Source organism: Punica granatum, chromosome 6 (assembly GCF_007655135.1).
Source record: "Punica granatum isolate Tunisia-2019 chromosome 6, ASM765513v2, whole genome shotgun sequence".
Lineage (NCBI taxonomy): Eukaryota > Viridiplantae > Streptophyta > Magnoliopsida > Myrtales > Lythraceae > Punica > Punica granatum.
Genome location: NC_045132.1, coordinates 1,909,972 through 1,936,151, shown reverse-complemented (window position 1 = coordinate 1,936,151; position 26,180 = coordinate 1,909,972). Strand labels below are relative to the sequence as shown.

The 26,180-nt window shown below is 41.6% G+C and overlaps 4 protein-coding genes, 1 long non-coding RNA gene and 1 pseudogene across 5 annotated transcripts; 2 read left to right on the top strand and 4 right to left on the bottom strand.

Annotated features, from left to right (window-relative positions):
- Positions 1–650: 650 nt before the first annotated feature.
- On the bottom strand, positions 651–1,334 carry LOC116210257. Its single transcript, XR_004157450.1, has 2 exons — positions 984–1,334; positions 651–892 (listed from the first exon to the last, which is right to left on the bottom strand). It is a non-coding gene; the product is annotated as an uncharacterized LOC116210257 (long non-coding RNA).
- Positions 1,335–2,040: 706 nt separating this feature from the next.
- On the top strand, positions 2,041–4,894 carry LOC116210218 (E3 ubiquitin-protein ligase SPL2). The gene is made up of 6 exons (XM_031544063.1): positions 2,041–2,576; positions 2,944–3,045; positions 3,226–3,396; positions 3,521–3,642; positions 3,990–4,109; positions 4,344–4,894. Exons 1-6 carry the CDS (start codon positions 2,193–2,195, stop codon positions 4,642–4,644), a joined length of 1,200 nt encoding a protein of 399 aa, XP_031399923.1. The 5' UTR covers positions 2,041–2,192; the 3' UTR covers positions 4,645–4,894.
- A 184-nt stretch (positions 4,895–5,078) lies between these two features.
- LOC116210237 lies at positions 5,079–6,948 on the bottom strand (annotated as a pseudogene).
- A 615-nt stretch (positions 6,949–7,563) lies between these two features.
- LOC116210236 (germin-like protein subfamily 3 member 1) lies at positions 7,564–8,455 on the bottom strand. The gene has a single exon (XM_031544089.1). It carries the CDS (start codon positions 8,434–8,436, stop codon positions 7,759–7,761), a length of 678 nt encoding a protein of 225 aa, XP_031399949.1. The 5' UTR covers positions 8,437–8,455; the 3' UTR covers positions 7,564–7,758.
- A 6,061-nt stretch (positions 8,456–14,516) lies between these two features.
- On the top strand, positions 14,517–16,833 carry LOC116210224 (growth-regulating factor 5-like). The gene is made up of 3 exons (XM_031544069.1): positions 14,517–14,911; positions 15,390–15,822; positions 16,194–16,833. The coding sequence occupies exons 1-3, from the start codon at positions 14,677–14,679 to the stop codon at positions 16,474–16,476; spliced, it is 951 nt and encodes a 316-aa protein (XP_031399929.1). The 5' UTR covers positions 14,517–14,676; the 3' UTR covers positions 16,477–16,833.
- Positions 16,834–24,450: 7,617 nt separating this feature from the next.
- LOC116210243 (extensin-like) lies at positions 24,451–25,906 on the bottom strand. Its single transcript, XM_031544096.1, has one exon. The coding sequence runs from the start codon at positions 25,299–25,301 to the stop codon at positions 24,837–24,839; it is 465 nt and encodes a 154-aa protein (XP_031399956.1). The 5' UTR covers positions 25,302–25,906; the 3' UTR covers positions 24,451–24,836.
- Between the last annotated feature and the right edge of the window lie 274 nt (positions 25,907–26,180).

Here is a 26,180-nt window from a genome sequence, read left to right as displayed (position 1 = left end):
TGTCATTTGGTTAATCAGAATTTTTTAAAAAAGGTTAATCACACCAAAAATCATAAACTTACACTGTTTTCCCAAATTAGCATCGACTCTCAAATTTCCTAAATCTAGTAGCACATTATCAACGTTAGGCCAAATATATCATCCGTTTTCAATTCCGTTATGGTTCTTGACGTGACAACTAACGGCTACTAACGTGACCTAAAGCTCCAATAGAACAACGTCAAGTGGCCTTCTTCATCTATCCGATTTTTCAAAAAGACCCATATATATATATATATATTTGAAATTTTGGCCGAAAATATTTTGAAAAAACCGGGAGAAGAGGGATAGATAGGGGCCCGATTCGGCTGAAGGCTCCTCGCCAGCCCTAGACCCCTGAGGGAAGGTGGCCTGAGTCCGACCACCTCGCCGAAGGGGCCGAGGGCCGACAGGGGAGCCCCCATATGAAAAATAGGGAAGAGGGGTGGGGGGCCTCGACTCGAATGGGGGCTCCCCATCGGCCCTCGACCCCTAAAGCGAGGTGGCTGGACTCGGGCCACCTCACTTTAGGGGTCGAGGGATGGCGGTGGAGCCCAAAGCTTGGTCGAGGCCCCCCTCATCTCTTCTCCTATTTTTTTATCAGAAAACAACACTGTGAACTATACGAGGAAAACGATCAAACTTCTGTCAACTTAGTGCCAATCAACCATAGGATATATACAAAATTGAAATTGAAATATGGATATGATGACTCAATCCAATTGACTTTCTGTGGCCGGACGAACCGTAGAAAGCATATAGGTGTCGCTCAAATTCTTCTCTAAGCTCCGCACCATTTCTGCCAGGAAGCTCCCTCCCAGTCTCGATCGTCTTCTCTACCGGGGAGTTCCTAGGGTTTCAAATCTGAGCATGCCTAGCACATGGCGAGGATAAGTTCAGCATGCAGTGACTAAGCTGAAATATCTACAGAGGCAGGAAGGGATAGAGAGAGAGAGAGAGAGGACCTGAATGAGGAAGAGGGAGACGACAAGCGAGGGGGAGGAGAAGATGGAGAGGGAGTCTGTCGGCTATTTTGGTTGAAGCATTCATCAGTCAGAGGTTTTCCTGTAGATTCTCGGTGTCCTCCGATGGTTTTTGACCCTTTTTTATTGAACGTTGCCCTCTCCCCTCCGATTTTTCCCAAATATTTTGGGCCAAAATTTAAATGTATATATATATGGGTTTTTTTGAAAAATTAGCTGGGTGAAGAAGGTCACTTGTCATTGTTCTATTAGAGCTTTAAGTCACGTTGGTAGCTGTTAGTTGACACGTCAAGAACCGTGACGGAATTGAAGATGGATGATATATCTGGTCTAACGTGCTGCTAGATTTGGGAAATTTGAGAGTTGTGCTAAATTTGGAAAAACAGTGTAAGTTTATGATTTTTGGTGTGATTAACTCTTTAAAAACATTAAAATCTAGATAAAAATATGATCGGGTTTGGCTAAATTGGATGCAAATTTTGAGAGTCAAACATAAATTGAAGCTGTTTTCAAGTTTCGTTATTTTATTTTTAGTTTTTAATTTTTAATTTTTTAATTATTTTTAAAATTTTAAGGCTTATGTCTTTCTCGTCTTTATGAGTCAAACATATTAGGAATTCCTAAAATTTGCGTCCAATTAACTTTTAACCAGATTTTAATTTTTTTTAAAATGTTTGGTTAATTGGTTTACCGAATCGAAAAAAAAAATTTAGGTAAATAAAATGCACGAGTGTCTTTAAAAGTACAAAAATCGACTTCAATTTACGTTTGACTCTTAAGAATTGTGTACAATGTAGCCGAATCGGTTAATTTTTATCTAGGTTTTGATATTTTTTTAAAAATTAGGTTAATCGATTAACCGAATTGAAAACGGTTATACTTGACAAATAAGACATAAGAGTATCTTTAAGGGTATTTTTGAAAGACTTAAAGAAATAAGGATTGAATTGAAAAGAATTTCACATGTACGAATGATTTTAAAAGAAATTTACTTTGGGAATTAATTAGTTTTAAAAATAAAAAATATTTAGGGGGAAAGCTCATTATATTGCTTGGCGTTTTCTGGCCTGATATCTTCCCGCAATTGCTCGATCAGTTCAGTAAGTCGACGACTCGCCGGCGGCCGGCGATCACCGGGGAGTCATCTCCGATCAAATGCGAGAGAAGTCGACAGTTGGCTGACTGCAGGAGATGTCCTCGAACGAGCAAGTCGTGGTATCGCTCCTCTCGAACCTCGCCCTCTCGTTCGACGGCGCCGTGCTGGGCGTAGCCCTAGCGTACGCGGCCGTCCGCTCCATCCTCAGCTTCACCTCCAACTCCTCCGCCCTCCGCAAGCTACGGGATGCCCCATCCGTCGGCGTCTCCGATCTCCGCTCCGTTCTGCCCCCCGACGATTCCTCCGGCTCCGATGATTCCGCGACCCAGCCGCAGCCGACTGAGGGGAGGCTCGTGATCGTGCGTGGAACCGTGGAGCCTAAATCGGTCATCGACGGGAGCTGGAAGAGCTTGAAACCTAATCTTCTGGTCACGCAGGAGACTGGCGACAAGGCCGTTGTTATACAGAGAACTCAGACTGTACGTATATTCCTCCCCTGCTATATAAATCTACGTTTCTTGTTGCTTAGCTTTGGTTCTTGACAATGGAAGGAAGCTTGTTAGTGGAGAACAATGTATACTTGATCCAATCAGAGAAAAAGAGTCAGCGTTGCTTGGCAAGGAGGAACAGTGGGGGAAGATGTAATTTGGGAACTTTTCCATGGCTAAAGATCAATGGGGTGTTCAGAGATGCTAATCTTGGTTGACTGCCTGTTTCAAGGCTGTGTGGTTCAGAGGATTGTTGTTTCTTGCTAACTTGTGCTTTGTTCGGTGTTTCGTTCTGTGCATGATGAGGAAGGTGTGTATGATCTCGGACTTACTCTGTTGTTTTCCTTTTTGTATGAAGTGTATATACAATGAATGGAAGGGACTTTTTGGGTGGACTTCTGATCTGCGTACCATCTTTGGAAGATCCTCGAGGGAGCGAGAATCCACAACAGTGAGAAGGGTAATGCCCTTTGTTCGATATTGCCAATATCTGCACGTGCTTGTTTAAAATCTGTTCATCTAATAATTATGTCATCGAAGCAAATATAGTTTTCTTACAGTATGGACATTACATAGGAGTCTGTGCTAGAGAATGGTAATGCCCTTTTTGCTTTCTTACACTGTTTGACATGCTGTGCAGGTTCCGTTTATTCTCGTCGAGGGTGGTAGGTGGCCGCTGAGTGATTATGTGCTTGTGAACATGGACGGTTCGAGGCATCCTCTTCCCCTAACAACAGTGTATCACCAATTGCAACCTGTCAATGCTTCTCCATACACATTTCTTCAGGCACTTTTTGGTCATGAATACCCTGTAAGTTGATCCGAGTAAAACACAAAATTGTTTCCTGCTGTAAAGCAGTGTATTGTGATTGTTCAATAATTCTCTTATTTCTCTGATCCTTGAACCTTTGCTTCCTTGGTTATAACTTATCAAGGTTGGGCTGCTTGAAGTAGAAAAAATACTACCACCGGGAAAGGATATTAGTGCTGTTGGCCTCTGTGTTATGAAGAGTGGAATTCCTGAGATTAAATCATGCAAGGATCTTCCCTATTTTCTGTAAGTATTTCTTCTCTGAGATTACTTTTAGGGAAAACTATTTCTTTTGCGGGATGGCTTACTGCATTATTAGAGTTGCTCTTTGTGAGCATTTTGACTTTGTTTGATACCGCAATGAGGTAATTCAGTAATATATTTATTGATTATCGGGGTTTCTGATGGGCAGTCAATGATTAAGTTGGCCTTAAATTGGGCATTAAAGGTTTAAAGTTTATGTGACTGATCTGAGACCTTAGTTTCTTGTTCCATCATTAATTGGTGCTGATTACTCGACGCCATTACTAGTATCGAGTATTAATAGTCTGCAGTTCTACTTTATTTTGACTGTTCATTTTGCATTGTATTAGGACTGAGATGTCTAAAGACCAGATGATTGTCAATCTTGCCTTGCGGACAAAAGTCCTATTCTGGAGCGGTGTTGTACTTGGTTCATTGTCGATAGGCATCCTCGGCTTTTCTGCGATGAGGTCAGTAGCTCTGGACTCTCTGGAAGGGTTTCTCCCATGGTTTTAAATCCAGTCCTGCTGGGAAAACTAGACCTGGCTGGTATGGTTATCGGAAAACCGGACCTGCACTGGCCTGTCTGTTAATGAATTGCCAGTTGAAGCCATGGAGCCTTTGTTCAGTTTATTACGATAGTTTCCATATCGTGACTCATGATATAAAATTCCCAATTTTTTTCTCTCTCTTTGTCGATCTAGGAATTGGAACAGATGGAAGGAATGGAGGAGACGGAGACGAGACCAGGAAGAGGCCCAGAGAGCTGCAGCTGCCGAAGATGCCGATGCTCTGGCCGCTTCTGAGGATGATGAGTCTGCAAATGTTCCAGATGGGCAGTTGTGCGTGATCTGCCTCATGAGGAGGCGAAGATCTGCCTTCATCCCATGTGGCCACCTTGTCTGCTGTCAGAGCTGCGCCTCGTCAGTCGGGCGGGATGACAGTCCCAAGTGCCCCGTCTGTAGGCAGTCCATACGTGGCTCGGTGCGCATCTATGATTCTTGAAGAGGATCGGGTATTTTATCGCTGTATGGGATTCCGCACATGCAGAGCACTATCGGAACTGCCATCTTAGTCAGAGGACATAGGGTTGATGTGAAAAACTTTGGAAATTTATTTTGTCTACTTTAGGAAAGATCGGGTTCATGTGAATATATACTCTCGTCAGGAATGTCGAACTTTCCTTCTCGTATGTATAGGCCATCTTGACTAATAATTATACTAACGATATTAAGCTCGAGCGAGAATTTTGCGAGTTGTCATTTCCTGCTGCCAAAAGCCGATGGATGGGGACCAAGGGATTAAACTTGCCTCCAAGCTCATACGAGCTGCAGTGCTGTTAAGGCTTGATCATAATTCGAATTTCAGACTTGATAGGTTGAATAAAGCTTGATTTGGAGTTGCTGTCTATGAAATCAGGCCATGTTCACACTTAATTATGTTCGGCATTGTTCCTGCTCTAGTTCCAGATTATAATAACTTGAGATGGAATAGTTAACATCAAAATAAAAGGTAATATTAGAGTAGATACTACTTGCTGCCAAGATTAAGTGCCGTTAGGTTCAATTGCTTCTGGTTAGAGGGGCAGTGACTCAAAATGAACTGACTATTCAATAAGAACCACCAAGCATAGCCTTGAGCTTCTTCACAGTAGCAGCATCGAGAAAAGTCGACTGCTCCGCTAGTCTGTGTGGCAAGTCATTCCCGAACAATGCCAGGTGGAGGATCTGGAGCCGGGGGTTTGAGCTACTGTAGAAGTTGAGACCGGTGGCATCGACAAACCCAGGATTCACTTGGAAATGCACCAACCCTTGGGGGAAGACCTTTGCATCGCCCTTCGTGTCTTCAGTTATACGGCGTTCGCTGAGGAGACAAAGGCCGCCGTGATTCTGCCATGGAGCACCACAAGGATCTCTGTCTCGCCAGGGTGAGTGTGCATGGGGATGACCCCGCTGGGGGCCAGGTCCACCCTACTGGCTGAGATGCCTACCCCAATCAGGCCAGGATATTGTGTAGCGAAGGCGGGGTTTAGAGCCCGCCTTGATGAAGTTAGCTGTGCTCCCAGGCACCCCAAGGCCTGAGAACATGAAGTCGTCTGCCGTGACGTTGACAAGCTCCTTGCAGGAGTAGCCTGCTGGGGATTCCGGGGCATTCAGGTCCGCCACACAGAAGTCCTTGAAGGAGGCATCTGAGGATGGGAAGACGGGGAAAACGAAGAGGAAGCAAATTGGGAGCATTTTATTGATAGTGGTCCTTAGATTTCTGTAATTAGGATTTGACATGTCCGAGAATTCGTAGATTACGGCCTCTGGGGGAAAAGAAGAGTGCAGCTAAAGCTCGGATTTGTGTTCATGCAGACAGCTTGATGGTTCAGAGACGGAGGGATGACTAAAGATGACTGCTTGTAAAATGTCTGCCTTCTGTTAAAATTCTACCTTATCTAATTAGATATTAAGAGCTACTGCTAAACGTCAAGGAATCGAGATCTTAACGTATAAATTGACAGGTGCAGGCAGAACAGGACTATTATGTTAACTTCGCCTGGAATCACAAAATCGAGTGAACTGAAAACGCTGAGCACCACTGTAAAAGGAGGATGGAAATTTGGCCTAACCTGGAATCATATCGCTGAGGCTGGCTGAGCGAGGCCGCTCTGGCCTCGTCCGGCTGCCTGCTTGATAGGGTTGGGCCTGGACACATCGAATCGAGGTCATGCAGGTGGCCACAATCCACATACAAAAGGTGCAGGGTGATCCAGGCCATGGAGGCCTAGCAAGGTCATGGGCTGGGCAACTCATTTCCATATATATCTTGCAACCTAAAGGTTTTATTAGATCTACAGGTAACAATCTCCCAACGAGACGAGGGCTTGGCTTCAACTGTAGCCGGCCACGCACCAATTCCAGGCTGGAGCAAATAAAGGGCAGAATGGCGCATCCCCATCATCTGTATCTATATAAGATATCAACTTAAGATCATTTGATGACTTTAGAGGGCATCAGGAAGTTTCCTACTTCGAGTCTACGTCGAAAGTCCTATCGGCCCTAGTTGGTTATGGAATTCTGGCATTTTTCTTTTGATTGTTACCCTTCTAATCGACCATTGGAATCAGCCCTCCAGATGACAACTTTCTTGATGCTGAGAGCTGAAGTGGTGGGGACACTTCTTAGGCGTTACACTTCACGGCAATGCATGAGTCGTTATATTCCGCAAGTAAAAGTATCATACATTTGCTGAGGCTCATGCTCAGTTCAAGCCCACCGAAAACTTGGATAAGGTCATATCACATCGCCAATATGGCTATGTGGTAGAAATGTCTCTAATTAATGTACTATTGGACACCTACAAGCTCTGTGAAATTGAATTTACCTGTCCCGTGAGCTTATAATATTCACGAAGTTCGTGGAAATAGCGGAACAAAATACGGATAATTTTTCTTTATTGGAAAAACTCACTAAATCATATACACATTTGAGGTATAGATTCTCGTAATAAGGATGAGTTGAAGAATTAGAGATAAACCCTTTCAATTGTCTTGAGAAGGGTAACTTTGGTGTAATAGTACTTGCCCAGTGTCGACTAGGATTCAATTCTCATCGTTAGAATATTTTAGACGCTCCTTTAATTTGCTTCCTCCTATCCTCTACAAGGCCCATAAACCTAACTTGTAGGTAGAGAAACAAGGTATAGCGCCGTGGCACATACTATTGCCTGTTAATCAAGAGATTGAATGCTTAATTCTCATGGTGGGATTACGGTGCCTTCTCTAATTAGTTATTAGAATTTCTGTTTTGTTGTAGTAGGCACATAAACCTACCTTATGATTTATTATAAAAAACTGAAGAAAAACATTTTGATTGCCCCGTTAAGATACTCGTGTCCATTGATTAAATCTCCAAAAACTAGCACAGCGTGGAGCTGCCATTAGAAACTTTCCTCGGGAGATGATGCATGATAACGATGGAAGGGAAAAAACAAGTGCCTTATTTGTAGACTTTGTCTCACGACTAACAGAAACAACGACAATGACAATAACAACGCCAATTAGAACCACAAATATCATCAATCATTACAAGTAATCTTCTAAGAAAGACTCTAGGAATTGCTCGACCATGTTAATTAACCGGTTCCACCAAGTACGCCCTTGAGCGTCTTTATGGTCTTAGGATCAAGGAAAGTCGTCTCAGCAACTAGTGGCGTGGGCAAGTCGTTACCGAACAGTGCAAAGTCGGTGATCTGAAGGCCTGGGCTTGCGCTGCTGAAGAAGACCAGGGCGACAGAAGTGACACCGGTCGCACTCAACTGGAAATGTAACAACCCTGTGGGGAAGATCATTGAGTCCCCCTTATTGAGGGTCTTGACATAAACTTTGTTGGCTGAGGAGATGAAACCTGCCGTAATCTTGCCTTGGACCACCACGAGGTACTCTGTGGCACCGGGGTGGGTGTGCATTGGGACGACCCCTCTGGGGGCTAGATCCAGCCTAGCGGCTGAGATGCCTAGCCCGTTCACGCCAGGGAACTGTTCTACAAAGGCCGGGGTCACTGCCGCCTTGATGATGTTGGAGGTGTTTCCAGCCTTTGCAAGGCCTTTGAACACGAAGTCATCAGTCGTGACTTTGGCAGGATCCTTGCAGGCATAGCCCGACGGGGTATCTGGGCCCTTCAGGTTAGCCACGCAGAAGTCCTGCACGGCGGCATTGGAGGCCACGAAGAGGATGGAGAAGATAAGGAAGCTGAGATTGGGAAGCATCTTTGTTTCACCAATGAGCAAATGTGCTGGTCCTCGAGCTTCCATTTGGTTTATATAGTACTTTGAAGATAGATGGTCCATGGAAGAGCAGGTGGAAACTTTGTCAGATATGAGGCCATGCCGTATCCAAGGGTGTCCGCTCGCTAGTGAGACAGTCGAGATAAAGCTTAGAGATGTTTAATCTATTTTCTAAAAGAGTCCGGCCAAATGATATCTCTAATAATAACAATTAGCACTATGTGAATTGTAAGCCTCAAGTTGAGATCATATTGGGTGAAAAGAATGTTTTCTCAATGTTATGTTATATATCACGACAACCATAATCATGCAGCTTTATACAGCACATGAATATAAGATGAGTTTGCATGTGTTGTAAGAGAGCTGCTCGATATTCTGAAAAGGATGTAAAATGAAAATTCAACGTAAAATTACCAGAACTCCTAGCTAGTAGTCGCAATTCTTACTTAACCTTCGAAAACACGTCAGAGGTCAACATTACCTTAGGATACATGTCATAATCTCTATTTGTAAGTCACATCCTCTATATTTTTTTTCGTGTGTTTCCTTAAAACTTCGACTACAAATATGTACCGGGATAAAATTCTTCTAGTGTGAATTTTCTACATTCACAAGAATTCGAACTCGAGACCTTACTTAAGCGAAATAAGCGCCGAACCGCTTGAACCAACTTACGTTGGTTGTCCATACTTGATCTTTGCCTTGCAATAAAACAATAAGGGTCTTTTTGCATTTGAAATTTTGGGATGCCATGGAGCCACTGAATTGCACTGGAAACTTCCTTTTCTTTTTCTTTCTTTTTCTATTAATGAATTTTGCCTTATTTTTTTTTCCAATTATAATGAAGGCACATGTACTTACTTGGCATTGGAGAAATAATGGGTGTAGGGAGTCGATTGTACAATATTTACACTATATTATGACTTCAATAGAAAGATACACTTGACGCATCAAATTTTGGAATTGATTAGAAAGATATGCTTGGCGCATCTAACTCTGGAATTGATTTCTTCCAATTTGATTCCGCTACATGGAAAGGTAATATAGTGCATAATCTCATCCAGAATCAATAGGTTTCCATTTCATTTTTCATCAATAGGATTTCTCATACTCTTTTATTTATTTATTTATTTTTGTAGTGGACGACGAGGCCGCAACCTAGTCTTTTACTTCCCTTTTCTGTGTACTAGATTTATGATCTTTTTTTTTTAAAAAAAAATAATATGACCTCCCTTTTAATAAAAAAATAAGGGCATGGAAGGTTCTAAAAACTATATTTTTCTAATAAATACGAAATAGCTTAAATTGGATTCTTGAGCTCCTAAAATCAAAACCCTGGCTTGGTTTACTATATGGTCAGATTGTTTAGATAGGGAGTGAATCAAAATTTTTTTTTGGCTGAATAGAACTGAATCAATTCAGAGGATTAATCGGGGCTCTCTATGGAAGTTTTGCAATAGAGGAAGTGGTCCAAGAGGGACATGTGAAGAGAGAATATGTGATGGAAGAACTAGACAATTTTGCCAGCTAAAGCTGATTTACAAGGCTCACATATACATATAGCTAGGAACCCTGCAGTGTAGGAACAAAGAATGGCTTAGGTGTCTTCTCAATTTTAGGCCATTGGATGCACTTTGTGGAGGATAAGAATTCCCTCCCTTCCCAACATTCCTAGCCATACCAACCTTAGAGATTGATTTTCAATATTTATTTTTCGGTTCTCTTTCCTTCTCCCTGTTTCTGCCGTCACATCGTCATTAATATACCACGAATCATTCCCAAACGACAGCTGGTTTTTTATAGCAGGAGATCGGAATCCATACATACATGTTTGGTATTCAATGGCAGTGAACTTGAGCTCCTCATCATGTTCGAAATATGTTAATTTAACAGCCGGTATTTGTTGCTATTTTGGATATTGTAATATAATAATTCCATGAGAATGTTATGCTTGATGTTTTGAAATCATCTGACATGGCAACAGGTGCTGGAGTAATCGAAATCAATGTATATTTAAGGATCCAAAGTGACATTAGGCAATGTAACAATGGAAAGGTCTCAGCTCACACACCTTAGGGTCGTATATATCAAGTGAAGGAATGCCCGACAATTAGTTAGCAATCCGGAGTAATGGCGCCAGAGCTAGCGGATCCTTATTTGTATCAATCGGCATTAAGCGTGGGCATTGTCCTCTGCCATATGTGATTAACCCCATTCATTTGTTTTAATATGGAATTCAGGAAAGAAGTTGCTAAGTCTCTGATTGAGGATCCATATATAGTTCGTGTAACCATCCACATGAACTGTTGTAAACAACATACGTGTCTTGTTGATGCCAACACGACTTCAGACGGATCGCTGCAGCAGCTAAGAGATACAATTGCACAAACTACATGGATCTTCAATTGCAGATAACCCTGACCCGAATTTCAAATCTAAGTTATTGTAAACGAGAAAGGACATCTGATGGCGAAAATTCTGTGGCTTGTGAGCCATAGACTCTCTTGTTCTCAGGCCCAACCTCGTTTTAGTCTTTGGGCCTGAGGTTTATTCCGAAAATGGCCCATGTGCAAATTTTTTCCACAATTCGGCTCATTTAGGGACCTTCCCTATTTGCATCCATATACGGGCCGAATCCGATTGCTAACTTCGGCCCATAAAATGACCCGACTTGTAGCTGACGAGAATATTAAATAAATACAGAAACAGAGTGCGTATGGTCTTCGTCCTTTCACCTTTCACTGAGGTAAAAGAATCTTTCTTATGGTTTTTCTTTTCCTTTCGGTGTGCAGTATAATATTCAGAAGTCTAGTTCAAAATGGAATTCAACTAATTCAATTCAAGTTGGGTCAGCCCATTAAGGTCTTTTAGTGTGAATATTCTTTATTTATAACACTTGAATCCGAAACAAGGGAAATGAGTGCCAAATCACTTGAATCAACGAATTTAGGTTATAAGTTCTTTTCTTTTTCGGTCATTTGAGAGTAATTTTTCCCTAGCAGTCGGCTTGTTTATGCTCAGGAGGTGCTTGAAAATCTTTCTTATAGTTAACACTTAACTATGATGTCTGTCGCAGCTTGATCGAGCCCGATAATAAATCAGTTCGTAATGATCTTTTTATAGCTCGTTTGAATTGCAGGTTAATGGATTATGAAGGGTGAATTATGAAGGGTTATTAACCCCCTTAACCGCGATCCAAATAAGCGGTTAGGCTTTATCCGGAGCGGGATTCTTTTCGCAAAGTAATCCCTATTATTAATAACCTTTAAATTCGACCATAACTAGATGTGAGGATTGATGACTGATTCGGTCTAAGCAAATTCGTCTTTGGACCATATCGACGCCAAGAATATTCAAAATGTCGATTGTCGGGGCCGCAGATACGCTAATTGAGTGGGACCCTTCATTTATTTTTCTTTTTGGGTGGGTAGATTCAGATTTCATTCTGTTCACTTTCTGACAAAAATTGCCTGCAAACTTTTTCTAATCCGCGGCCGTGCCTTCATTTTCAATTGCTAGCAAACAAGCCCAAACCTCTTGCCGCCCAATAGTTTTCCACCTTCCACCGTCCCCTACTGATGAGGAATTATTGTGCTTGCAGCAAGGGCGCCATGGTCTTTTCCGATCGATCAATCGAGCAAGACATATGCAATTGTTGGTTCGTCCACCCGCTACAATATCAGTCTAGCTATATAACCAACCATCTATTGATATGGACATAGTGACGCAGCGTACACGCGAACAACTGCTACAGATCCGTTGATTCCACAGAATACCGAAACTACGACCTTCAATCTCCTATTGATTCTTCGAATTCCTAGGAAATCGGCATCAAACTCGAATCGAATCCGAGAATGAGCGAAAGAGCACAGTAGTTTCAAAACTTTATTGATAATCAAAAAATAACTGCTTTTAGCCTAGGCTTACATCGCTTAAATAGAAAAAAGAAATTATAACGAAGAAAATAAAAATATTCTCTAAAATAAACTATTTCTAAAATTGTAAAAACGCCCAAATAATATAAAATTGCCTGTTTGAGACCCTAAACGATGGAATTCGACTTAAATTTGGTCTTTTCACAGCCAAAGGCAGTGAGTTGTGCTCCGGAGGCCGTTTCTCTTGAGATAGACCCGTCAGAACTTATTTTTCTCGAGGTACCGATTTATCACTTCCTCTGCCATATCACCGAGGCTAATAATAAGTTACGTCCGTCACCACCATGCATGATCGATAAACTAATTAACTGATAGATGCTCTTTGATAGAGATTGAATCAAGCCACACATATATGTGTATGAGCAGGCTGAGATTGGCCCGACATACATAAGAGGTGCAGGCTGATGAATATTGAGATGATACATCGAAACCAAACTACAGTACGCGTTCTCATCTAGCCATTTGAATTCCTACAACAAGGAACTATGAAAATCTCTTTCAAGCTATACATGTGCATGTATATTTTTGTTTTTGTAAGGATTTATCTTGTGTAGTTTTAGAAAAAAACAATGCCTCGTTGCTTTCTTATACTAAATAAAAAAATTATCAAAGAAAAAATGAATTGTAATGTGATAGCATGATACATCCACTCAGAATAAAGAGGTTTTGAGCTCCATCCCTCATCGGTGAGATTCATGTAATCATTTATTTCGTTTTATTTTCCATTCTTGTATTAGCATAACGTGCATCTCCTATTTAAAAAAAAAACCTTTTTGACCTTTTTTTTTCCTTTAACATATGTTTTTCCATACGTCGAACATATATATAAGTTTAATGTTCCCCTCAAAAAATATCCTTACAAAAGACAAACTATGAAATTGAATTCGTTATCCATAATCAATAATGAAAAAGAGAGAGAAAAAGAAAGAAAGAAAGAAAGAAAGAAAGAAAGGCTATGTACAATATTCTGCAATTCCTCGTATTATCTAGGGACAAGTCTCGGACTTTTCAAAAGCAAATCAGATAATCATGAGATATAGTGCATTTGGACGAATTTCGCTCATTTAGAAAAACTGTATCTGCAATGCAGCACCTTATGATTCTGGCCAAATTTAATGTCGTGCGATAATTAATAGGGCATATAATGGTTTCACTGTAAAAATACTAGACCACATCATTTATCCAGTACCAAAAAGATAACGGAAAGGAGTAGGAGGTGATACAAAGTACAAATTCCCCATCCACTGTATGGTGAGAGGGATCTAATAAATTTCTGTACCTCATCAACAATAATGACCAGGAAAGGGTCCTGCTCACATTTCCATAAACCCCATGATGTGGAAACAGTGCATCCAAGTGTCTGTATTCAATGACTTTTTCTGTACATTTGCTTTCGGATTTCTGACAAGTTTGTCAAATCCTGCTGCGGCCACGAAACCGACAAAATATGAGGCAGAAGAAGAAACATGATTTTTGCATTTGTTAACTAACATTTCCTACATATTTAGTTTTGAATTTTTATAAATATGTCACCATAACATTTGGTTTATTCCATAAGAAGATCGATGTCGTACTGCCAGAATTTTCAAAATGTTATACAAGTATATATCATGCATTTGAATAAGAAGTAGCACAGTTTATTATAAAACGTATCACTTAATTACGTTACAGTGACATAGTGCCAACCATACAATTTCTCCAGATTTATTTAAATTTTTGAAGAGTTCGTAGATATTAATTACTACGAGGTTTGCTGTAGAAAATCTTACCATCCGTCCAAAGGGCGGTCCGGGAGGCCCCGTCACGGTTGGATGGGAGAAGTGGCTCCCCGCTAAACAAAGGAGGGAGGCCCCATCCAATGGTGCATACGTGATACCGTTAGTGACAACAAGAGCTTCAGTTTTTATACGGCTCACTAATTCATTGAAGAGTTTCTGCTCCACGAAACATAATCAGTATTGCTCATAATTTTTTTTTTCTTGAAGTATGACTTTGGATGTTCGAGAAGATAGCTAACCCGTGCGTTCGAAATAATAAGGGAACTCAAAGAAGTATAATGTCTTTTCGCATTACTCGATATATCTTTCTTGATAACATATCGATCGAGTTTTTACTGACTAAAATAAAAATCACAGAAGAATAAACAGTTGATCTCGTGAGTTCTTGCCGGTACGTGAGAGAGAACATATATCTCGAACATACCGTACTCATTCAAACTCTCCCATCAACACACACATCATATTGTGCTTCCCTTCAAACACCTATCACCCCAACCAGCAAAGGCATAAAAACCTCTGTCTGTGTAGTTCTTGTTTCCGAGGAAATTAATTCAATGGCTACTTCAAGCACAAGTGGAGGAGGAATGATCAGCAGCAGCAGCAGGCAAAGCATAAGCCCTAATTATTATTATTCTCCTTTCACAGCAAATCAATGGCATGAGCTTGAGACTCAGGCCCACATTTACAAGTACATAGTCTCAGGTCTCCCTGTCCCTCCTGATCTCATCTCCACTCTCAGGACAAGCCTAATGCAATATCCAGTTCCTTCAGTCACTCCACAACCTGCCAGTAAGCATCTCCAGTCGATGAATTATCCTCTCGCCGAACGTTTTTCCATTTGAATTTCGGGTCTTCTCGTCCGTGAAATATGCACCAAACCGTGTTTTTCATACTAATTTTATGGAACAGGTCAATACCTCACTCTATAATTGCTATCCATCTGGAAAACTGTTCGTGTTTTTCTGTTTATATAGAGTATTCCGAGATTCCGAGATGGTTGTAACTGTTAGCTCTAAAACATGGAAGAAAATATGCGTTAAACCATGATTTTAATACTTTCATGGAAGAACACATCACTATACATAAACCTGGGAAAGTGCTCAGTATTGTGAGAAATTGATATGACAACAACTGTCTGCCATAAAAAGGTTAACCTTGTCAGATAACAGTGTGATGCATTGTATATCCAAAATCGTTATTTTCTAAAACAAGCTTTCGTGCTATGGAGCCAATTTTCTAGTTTTGTGTTAATTCATCTTTTGGATAGTGGGTTGGGGTTGTTTTCAGATGGGCGTCAATACGAGGAAACCGGAGCCGGAACCGGGGAGGTGCAGGAGAACTGATGGGAAGAAATGGAGGTGCTCGAGGGAGGCTTGCCTCGACTCTAAGTATTGCGAGAAGCACATGCACCGAGGCAAGAACCGTTCAAGAAAGTCTGTGGAAGCTGCTTCTTCGAAACAGCCGCCTCCTCCAGCCATCGCCACGGGAGCCGCCAACATCCTGCCGAGTTCACAGACAAATTACAGCTACTCCAATTCTCAACTGCTTCATCCATTCTTCGTGGCAGCTGATGATTCTTCTTCCTCTTCTTCATATCAATCCTCGCAACCGGGTTCTACCTTATCAGAATCAACTCCTCCACAGGACGTTATTACTCATCCCCTATTCATCGATCCTGGGGATGAGAAAGGCAACTTCAGGTTTGTGTGCCGTAAGCGGAAATATTCTTGGTTTTCCCCTTTTTTCAAAATATATATAAATTTGTTAACCCGTGTTAATTATGGTGTAATAAGATGTTGATAGAAACTAATTTTATTATGATCCATAGAAATTATTATCACTTGCATATCCATTACATAATTACATATGTCGTTAGGTTTTCCAACACGGCACCCCTGGTCTTCCTAACTGGATCGATCAGTCACCTTTGGTGTGTGTGTGTCCTGACTTCGGAACTGAATTAGTCACCTTTGGTGATACACCACATATATATATATATATGCATGTATGTGCGCGCATATAGCTAGACCACATGTAAAGTTTTAAATTCTGAATCTTTTACTAAACGCAGGTATTATCCTGGCCCAACGAGTGCGCAGAGAGCTTTTGTCCCGGAATCCTCAAGAACTGATGATGGAATTTCATCCCAATGCTCCTACAAAGGCGGTCACCACCCCGTTTCTCGGGGCCAAGCCCCAGTCAAGATTGAGTCATCTCATCAACAAGAGTACCAAAATGAGCAGGAGCAATGGTTTGTTTTGGGTACTGATTTCAGACCACGATCTAGCGGTCAAATAACTACTGGGAAGGAAGACGAAACGGAGAAGCCAATGCACCACTTCTTCGGGAAATAAACAGCGCCAGTCCGATCGCCAAACTCTCTTCGCTCAATTTTGCCGTCAACTCAGAAAACCGGGGGGAGGGTCACTTTCTTCGTTAGGAGTACATCTATGTCAGTAATGCAAAGGAAGGATCACATCACAAATCTCAAAAGGAGTTTTTCTTCATTCCGATTTTCCTTTCAAGACACATTAATTCCTGTCCGAGGCTTGTAAGGCGTGTTTCGTTTTGACTGGTAGTACCCCTACTCCTCTATCTGTATGGAACAGAAGGCTTGGGTTCAATAAGGTTTCCTTTTCATTAGTACGTTACTTGTAATAGTATTCTCAAATTATTAGCCGAAATCAATTGACTGAAATTAATATTCACTATGGCATCAACTTGCACTAGGTGTACCGAACTATTTTAATTTTAAACAATGTTCAACTCAACTCAACTCAATTACAGAAAAGACAAAAATATATTTAAATAAGCTTGAGGGTGGATCCCATTATTGGTCAAACAAATAAAGACTCTCGTTATATTCGTTTCATTTAATATAATGCTTGAGAGTGGGCCCCATTATTAGTCAAATAAACAAAGACCTCCGTTATATTCATTTCATTTAATATAATGCTTACACTATCATTATCACATCATAATAATAATTAAGACAATGTTTAATACAACACCTAAGTGCATGTTATCACCCTCCTCTCTCTGCAAGCCATAATCGAGTAGCGATACGGTCATGTACATCGTTCATTTCGACGTTATTCATATCTACATCTACTCTATTTCCTTCTTGTAGTGGCAGATTGGGAAATTCATCGTAATCCGCCCACGCATCGCCATACTCCAGAAATAATATGTTATGGTAATTATTACGGCGTATAAAATTATGCAAAACAAAACAAGCAATGACAAGTTGTCATTGTGTATACGGTATGAAGTTCGTCATTAAACTCAGTATGGCGAATCTCTTTTTCAAAATACCGAAGTAACGTTCGATGACATTACGCATTGATGCATGACGCTGGTTGAATAGCTCTTTTTCGTTATTGGCGGATTATAACGAGGAAAATTGCTCTGGTGATACCGTTCTCCCTTATATAGAGCTAAATATCCCGGTATATTTGAAAACCATGCATTAACAACATAATATTGTCCTGCAAAGAACAAAAGGAAAATTAAAGTTAACTAATTTAGGCTTGCAATTTCATAGAAAATTGCAAATGTATAAGCAAATACTCAAGGAGTAGAACATACGTTGCCTACGTTCATTCTCGTCGTCTCTAGAGTTATTGTCATTGCCTGAAGACGTGCCATTACGAGACATATTGTTTGCCAGATGATCGCCTATAACTGTGGAAATAAGTTCATGAATATGTCGTTAATAGTGAAAACACCTCAATTATAATCATCACCCAATAACATGCAACACACACATAAAATAAAAAATCATCAGCATAAGCAAACACACAGAACAAACATGAGCAATACGAGTTCAGTCAAAACAAACAAAAAAACAATGTTGTTTTTCAGGAAAAAAAATGTAAGATGTGATCATGGATTCTTCAAGGATGAGGAAGCTGCAATATTCATTCCATTCGTGACTCCTCCTTGAACCACATGAAAAGCCTCCGCACTCCCGGATCAAGGAGTGCTATGTCCGCTTTCACAAACAAGGGGTGAAGGATTCTCGATTCCAATTTAACCAACTCCTCGAGAGCTTCCTTGATGCTATTTTTCTCAGGTTTCTCAAGGCTCGATACCGACTTGCCTCTCTTTGCCGACGGTGGGGTCTCCTGTGGCTTCTTCGTGAAACTCTCCCTGAATATGTCCATGCACTCCTGCATTCATGAGCTCTTGCTTTGAGCTCTTTTTGACACTCGACGTCGAGACTCGATTAGAATGGGCTTTGCAATATGGACGGAGTCATCACTCTCGTCGGAGCCTTCTCCGAGATCGATATGTTGTTTCTGCTTTCCCTTCCCCCTAGATAAGAATTCATCATTTAACCAGCGTTCTTCTTCTAAAGTTGGAGGTGGATCGGTCGAGGATATGCGAAGAGCACCGGTAGCCACTGAAGAACTAAACAGTTGCTTCTGCAAATCGTAGTGCTTACTGCCCTTGCTCCGGAAAGTATTGTACGCCATATTCTTCTATACGAAGAAGTACGACATTGCTCGAAGGAGATCAGTGACAATTCATTCAAAACAACAATAGAAGCCGAACAAAAAAATAACGAGCATGTACCTTTATAAACATATCCCAAACATCTGGGTCGGCTGTGATGGTGTTTGTGTCTGCATCCCACCTGACGCCTGTATGCCTGACTATTTCAGAAAATCGGGTGAAATTTGTCTTCATTCTTTGATGCTTGTCCTTTACCTTCTGCAAACACAGTTGCTTATCGGGAAATAGATTGATCATTTCAGCTGTGATCTCCTTCCAAGTACTAGTCTTCCATGTTGTAGTGTGTGTTCTTCTCAACTTCTCAAGTATTACGTTTAGGAAAGCTAACTCCATTTCATCACTCCAGTCGATGATATTTTCCCCTTTTGGAGCCATGATGCATGCATTTGGTGGAGCAAAACTTCCACAAATAACAGGCAAAACAAAATGAATGACAGACAAACAAAACTTCGCAGCAGAAAGACAATGCAGAAACAAACAAATAGCGACTCCCGTCTCGGTTAAATCCATAAGACTATGTTTGGAAAAAAAAAGAGCAGCAATAGGTTCTCAGACAAGGAAAATCATTGTTATTTTTTGCAACAAAATAATCCCTAAACAGCTCAAACGGTTTTAGCAAGTTGTATAACACCAGAGAACAAAAGCAATCACACTCGTAACAAAAACAAAAGGAAACTGAGCTTTCAATGGGCTTTCAGGGCATAGCTGCAATATTCGTCTCACAGCATCAATTGAGCTTTCAATGAGCAGCCAACGAAGAAAAACAAAGGGAAAACTTCAAACGAGAAGCACTAATGGAGACAGAGGCCGATGGAACATACCTCTAATGCGGATGCTTCTCCCAAATCCACGTTCACCGCTTCTTAAAGGGGCAAATTGATATGACCCAGCTAGAGGACCCTTTGCACGGGCTTGAGGAAGAATCCCAAGATGACAGGGTCGGGCATGAAGGCAAGCTTTGGGATAAGCATGTGCCATCTAGAGCAAGTACAAGAGCACGAGCCAAGCGAATCCAACAAACCATGCAAAGGTTGTTATTGCATGTCCATGGAGGAGAAGTCGAGCTCTTGGGCGGGCTGCATGTGGAACAAGAAGCCACGACCGTTCATATCCTAGAAATCTATTTAGAAGATGATCCCAATTCAAAGGGCTGAATTTAGTTGCTTTTCAATTACTTGGGCCTATTTCATTTTGTGCCCATTACTCTTAGGATTTATTTTAGCCAAGTCCATTAGCCCATTTAAGTTATCAGCTAACATCTCTCTATAAATAGGCATGTGGTCTCCCTAGAAAAGACAGATCAGTTTTCATTCAACTTTGTGAGAGAGATTTTCTCCGAGTTGTTGCTCAGCAACTTTGCAAATATTGCAAGTGTGATAACTTGTGATTCCCAACATTTATAATATTGGTTTCTAGCTCTTTATAGCTAGCGGGTCAATATTCCGTTTATAATATTGGTTTGTGGCTCTTTATAGTCATCAGGTCAATATTCCCTATCCTTGAAATCTTCATTGGACGATCCCGGGTTTGATCTCATTCTATTGTTGTTGGGTCTCGCGGCAGTTCGTCGAGGTTCGCATCATTTTGGTATCAGAGCTTTGGCTCCAATCCAGGTTTCATCTATCTTATTTCGTTTTTTGTTATCCATTGCTCTTAGGGTTCGTAAATCGTTTATAGAAGTTGTGATTTTTGTTGGCTGATTCCAACTGTGCTAAAGAACCCTAAAATTTCAGTTTATCTTATTGGAGGTCCAAAAAAAAAATTCGTCCAAAAAAAATAGAGGAAAAAAAGGAAAATAAAGTTGAAAAAAAGAAAGAAAGGAAAGAACAATTGTTTGTGAAATCTTTACTTTTGGAGTGAAAGAAATTTCCTTAGATATCACTGCTAATCAAGTAAAGTAGGGAATTCCAAAAGTTTCCTGTTATTTTCTTCCATATCTGCCACTACCTCTGAATTACCTTCCATTATATATTCTTGTTTACTTTGATGAACCACTGGCATATAAGGTGCAGTTGGGAAATCTAATATTGTTTCCTTTTAATTGAATATTTTCTTATCATATTCCGTTCTTGTCTCTTAGAATCTTTCATTCCTTCCATTTCGATACTTTTCATAAATCTCTTGTTTCCTTATTCCCACAAATCTTCCTTGTACATCTCAGTTGTTTCATTAACTTCATCTATCACGTTATTTCCTTTCTCGTTTAGGTTTGGATGCTAAATTTGATTCAATTTTTGAAATCAATGATTATAAGTGCTTTGGGCTAATCGATTGATTTTACTCTTGCGATTGAATTGCTTAGTTTCTTAGGAACTTTGAGGAGGAGAAAATCTAGAGAGAAAAAAAGGCAAGAGTGGGTGTGTATATCTGAGGGTAAAAGCCTAAAATTGAGTGAAACACGAGTGTTGAGTAACATTAATTTGAGTGCAAACACGTGAGCGAGTGGTTGTGAGGTCCATCTCTATTTTCTAAAGTTTCACTTGCAGATTTCATCATGCCACAAGAAAGCAGTGGAAATGATCAGAATAATGGAGGAATTGATTACATCATGATGATCCGAGATATGCAGCAACAATTTGAGCGCATGAATATGTGGGTTGATGAGATTTACGATCGGTTGGAAAGGCGAGACAAGCGGATTGAACAGTTGCTAGATGGCTATGACGAAACTTCTGGTTCATCCTCTTGTAAATTGAAGTGGGGTTCCTCGACGAAGAAGGAAGAGAAAATAGCCTTTAAGCCAAAAAAAAGAGAAACCCACAACTAAGTTTCAATCCAACAGCAAAGAGAATGGTGCTTCTCAATTCCTGGACAGCGATGGTCAGAACGCAACGCTATTGTCGCTTCCACCTAAACAAATGGATGAAAAGCAACTTCAAATCAAGCGGTCCATTGGCGAGAAAAGTGATGAATTCAAGAATGTCTTTCTCGAGCAAATGCCCCCAGAACAGTCACCAATCAAGTCCGTTGTCATAGATTCGAGGACGAATCCTTTAGAAGAGAGGGGGAATGATATGATCCAGCTAGAGGACCCTTCGCACGGGCTTAAGGAAGAATCCCAGGATGATAGGGTCGGGCATGAAGGCGAGCTTTGTGATAAGCATGTGCCAGCTAGAGCAAGTACAAGAGCACGAGCCAAGTGAATCAAATAAACCATGCAAAGGTTGTTATTGCATGTCCACGGAGGAGAAGTCGAGCTCGTGGGCGGGTTGCATATGGAACAAGAAGTCACGACCGTTCATATCCTAGAAATCTATTTAGAAGATGATCCTAGTTCAAAGGGCTGAATTCAATTGCTTTTCAATTACTTGAGCCTATTTCATTTTGGGCTCATTACTCTTAGGATTTATTTTAGCCAAGCCCATTAGCCCATTTAGGTTATCAGCTAGTATCTCTCTATAAATAGGCATGTGGCCTCCCTAGAAAAGATAGATCAGTTTTCATTCAACTTTGTGAGAGAAATTTTCTCCGAACTGTTGCTCAGCAACTTTGCAGATATTGCAAGTGTGATAACTTGTGATTCCCGACATTTATAATATTGGTTTCTAGCTCTTTATAGCTAGCGGGTCAATATTCCGTTTATAATATTGGTTTGTGGCTCTTTATAGTCATCGGTTCAATATTCACTATCCTTGAAACCTTTATTGGACGATCCCGGGTTTGATCTCATTCTATTGTTGTTGGGTCTCGCGGCAGGTTCGTCGAGGTTCGCATCACAAATTGAGCCGAGAACAGAGCACTTGGAGGGGGCCCTACAATTTTGCATTATTCGGGAAATCTGACATCGCGTGCTAGAGCATAGTTCTCCGCGAATAACTGCTGACAATATCCTCTTTTCACTGTGAAGCGCAGCTCCTTTGCCCACTGCTCGTCATGGACGCACAGTCTGTGAAATTGACGAAATTGACAGAATGGAGGTGAGTAATCGATGAAATTGACGAAACCCACTCACTAATCGGGAGTTTCCGCCCTCGCTTTGAGATTCCTGCAGCCAATTTGGTTTAAGTTTCGAACCCTACCGATGCTTGGAAGGAGGAAGGAGCTTCACGTTTCTTTGTTTGGCATGCCTTCGAACGGTCTTTTGCTCAGAAGCATGGTTTCTCGAGCAAGTTGACCTACCGTTGTGCTACTGGGACCCACAACTTTGAAAACGCAAACCCACTTTGTCGAGTAGCAAATTGGATTGAGCAGAGTTGAGCATTGCTCATAATCCAAATAGGCTCTTACTAACTGCACTACAATTTGCGATTCTTTTTTACTACATTTGTCAAAGTCATAAGATATATATATATATATATATATATTCTTTTTTTTCCCTTCATCATGCATTCTAATTTATCCAACGCGTCGATTTTGATGACTCTCAATAATTGTCGATATGGAAAACGTGTTTTTCCTAGAGTGGGAATTTAACCAGCTTGTGCCTTTGACCCATCTTCCATACCCTACCCCTGGGATGGCCCTCGACCTGTCACATGGCCGGCCAAAACCAGTTTCCTTCCGGTCTCAATGTGAACGTCCAATCCAATGATCACCTTCTCCGAGAAATGACTATCGGGTCCGGAGTATCACCCGATTCCTTGAAGAATTCGTTTGCTAGTTTAATATGATGTGAATCACATTATAAAAAGTTAATCTCATAGCTTGTGCTGTTCTCTTCTGAAAACGATGGCCGGGACACTCAGACACACACGGTCCCTGTGGCTGCTGGTCCTACTTGTATAGGTGTGATTTGATGATTTGTATGTTCTTCATTAGAATACTCAAAAGAGATGGAGCGAAATTAGTCAAAAGAGTTGGTTTTTGTTAGAAAGGAGCTGAACTATATAATAAGCCAGCAGCCAACAGCCTGTAACTGTGTTCTTCCTGCTGTCTTCTGAAATGCTCTTGATCAAACTATGATCATATAAGATCTAATCACATATATGATCGAATCACACTCCCCAAGTAATTCATCTTTAAATACTTATCCATGTTGTTACAGAGCCTCGGATGCAAATAACTTCAAATAGTATATGATACACCGGAAACGGAAACTGTACCGAGTCGACAAACTGCCTCTTGAATGAAAAAAAAAAGGTCTTTTTTATAGAAGTGCGGAAGGTAGAATTGTTTCTTGCTATAGACACGGCAAAGGGGAAACAAAACAGAGAAAATGGCTCGTGATTTCCAAGAATCGAGCTTAACCTACCTAACAGAAAACCGAATTTCCTTTCTGTTATCAGTGCTGATTTCACATTCCTTCATCCAGGAAACAGAGGAGGCATTCCTAAAGCTTACTGACATACATTCTCAAACCTCAATTTGCAGAACAAGAATGCACTCATATTGAAAACCGAGCACTCCGAAGCAAATGCAACAACCTTCTAACTCGTTCTCATCTTCGTACGAGACACATCAATGTCGCAATCGCAGATTTGAGAGCAAGATATAATTAATGATAAAGCTGCCAAATTTTCTGCCGTAAAAACACTTATTTCTGCAAGCTGATATTGAGATCCTAACTAACAGGGAACCTTGTACCGTAATAAAGGATGAACCAACTCAAAAGATTCCGAATCTACCTTTTCAAGAATCATCACTTCCACAAGGTAAACTTACAAGCAAATCTGCCCACCAGAAACTTTGCTCCAAATGCTGGTCTTCTTCAACCGAACCGAACACGGTCTTGATTCATAAATACCTCAACATGCTTCGATCTATCAGCTTTCCAATAAAACAGCAATGATCCATATGGTCTCAGCAAATATGGTTTAATTTCCTCAACTATGTCAGAGTTTTCGATTGGTGCAAATGACAATAACAAGAAGTATCGCAAACTAATAACTCAGGACTGAATTTCCGAGTTAACAAGAGATCCTTCAATAGATCAAGAGTAATTTACAGATATGTTAGTGATGAAAATGTAAGAAAGGAAAAAAGATTAGAGACAAAGAACAACTCGATAAACCGAGAATGAAACAACAGGGGCAAGAAGAAAGTGGCAATTCATAACAATTTTTACCACCTGATCCCTAAGAGAACACCGAACTTCATTAGGCTCGTGTGATTGAATAAGCTCCGAACCGAGATTTCCACTCGCTCCCATTTATGAATCAACCAATTAGCCGATCAATCAAGAATCCATCCCTCTGAGAACCGTTTCTCATCATTGACCCCGATTGAATTCGATTCGATGGCTTTCATTGGGGCATTTTCATGAACACGTCTGGAACCCATCCTTGACCCTGAGGAGCTGCCGTCTCTTGTAAAACAAGAACCCCACCACCACGATCTGCAATATCGAGACGATCCCTATGAAGAGTAGCCCGACCTTCTTCCCAGTGTTGAGCTCATGCTTGCGCGGCGGTGGAGGGGCTCTGGTTTGGCTATGGTGCCGCCGGCGATGAGGAGGGGGCAGAGGAGGCGATCTTCGGTGGTGCTGTGGAGGCGGCGGCGATGGCGAGTGAGGAGGGGAGGGAGGAGGCGGCGAGAAGGGTGGGGAAGGGGGAGGCGGGGGAGGAGGGGGCGGAGGCGGTGGAGGGCTTAACAGCGGAGGAGGGGGAGATCGCGGGTCGGTTGGCTCATTCTGGGACTCGACCAAGACGGCGCAGATGGTGAGGAGAGAACCCAGGACGGCGATCAGGGAGAAAGCAGGTGAGGACGCCGCCGCCGGCACCATGGTACAATCACGCGACGGCGGAAGAGCTCAAGCCCCGACAACGGTTCGTTGCCCGCCACGCGGCGTTCTCGCATCTGAAGAACAGGGCGGCAGCGGCGGCGGGGGGACCCAAGTCCGATCTCCTCCGCCCCTTCCACCAAAAATCGAAAAGCACCAGACCGTCCCGCCACTGAGAAGCGAAAAGATCCGTCCTTTCGGGTGACCCGCGATCTCCGATCAATCCTAAACGGCAGTCCTCTGCAGAACGGAACGAAATCCCAATCTGGGCATTCCTGGGAAGGATCAAGAGAACCTGTCGGATAGAGGGTTTTGGGTTTTCTTGTTCGATGGCAAGAGAGAGAGAGAGAGAGAAAGAGACCGGGGGAAGTTGGGAGAAAGTTTAACGCGGGATTGAAAATCCGTTAGCTAAATTTGGGGGGGAAGGGGAAGAGGGATTGGGACTGGGATTGGATTGCAATTCGCATAGAGAAAGGAATCTAAAAACGGGAGATTTTTGGAACAGACACAGAGAGACAGAGACAGAGAGAGAGAGAGAGAGACGGGAGGGGTTAGTCCAGTCCAGGTAGATTTGAAGGAGAGAGACATATAGCGAGGGAGAGAAGAGAGAGAAATTGTTGAGATGTCAACAATGGCAGGAGAGAGAGGGGGGAAGGAAATTGATCGAGTCAGAGTTCGCCCGTTGGATCATGTGGGGTCCGGCATTTTTCTATCTGTTAGGGCCTGTTTGGTCCGCGGGATTAGGTAAGGAATGGAATAGCTATTCCGTACGTAATAGATTGTCTGGCGTTTGGTTTACTGAATTGCGGAATAAGTATTCCGATATGACTGATTTATCTGGTTTATATGCAGATTAGGGATGCCCCCAGCACTGTCCGGATT

Excerpts from the sequence above, each read along its gene's own strand:
- LOC116210218 (XM_031544063.1), top strand. The coding sequence starts at position 2,193 with ATGTCCTCGAACGAGCAAGTCGTGGTATCGCTCCTCTCGAACCTCGCC. Across the intron at positions 3,046-3,225 it reads AATCCACAACAGTGAGAAGG|GTTCCGTTTATTCTCGTCGA; the intron begins GTAATGCCCTTT and ends CATGCTGTGCAG. Across the intron at positions 3,397-3,520 it reads TTTTTGGTCATGAATACCCT|GTTGGGCTGCTTGAAGTAGA; the intron begins GTAAGTTGATCC and ends TAACTTATCAAG.
- LOC116210236 (XM_031544089.1), bottom strand. The coding sequence starts at position 8,436 with ATGGAAGCTCGAGGACCAGCACATTTGCTCATTGGTGAAACAAAGATG.
- LOC116210224 (XM_031544069.1), top strand. The coding sequence starts at position 14,677 with ATGGCTACTTCAAGCACAAGTGGAGGAGGAATGATCAGCAGCAGCAGC. Across the intron at positions 14,912-15,389 it reads AGTCACTCCACAACCTGCCA|TGGGTTGGGGTTGTTTTCAG; the intron begins GTAAGCATCTCC and ends TCTTTTGGATAG. Across the intron at positions 15,823-16,193 it reads GATGAGAAAGGCAACTTCAG|GTATTATCCTGGCCCAACGA; the intron begins GTTTGTGTGCCG and ends TACTAAACGCAG.
- LOC116210243 (XM_031544096.1), bottom strand. The coding sequence starts at position 25,301 with ATGGTGCCGGCGGCGGCGTCCTCACCTGCTTTCTCCCTGATCGCCGTC.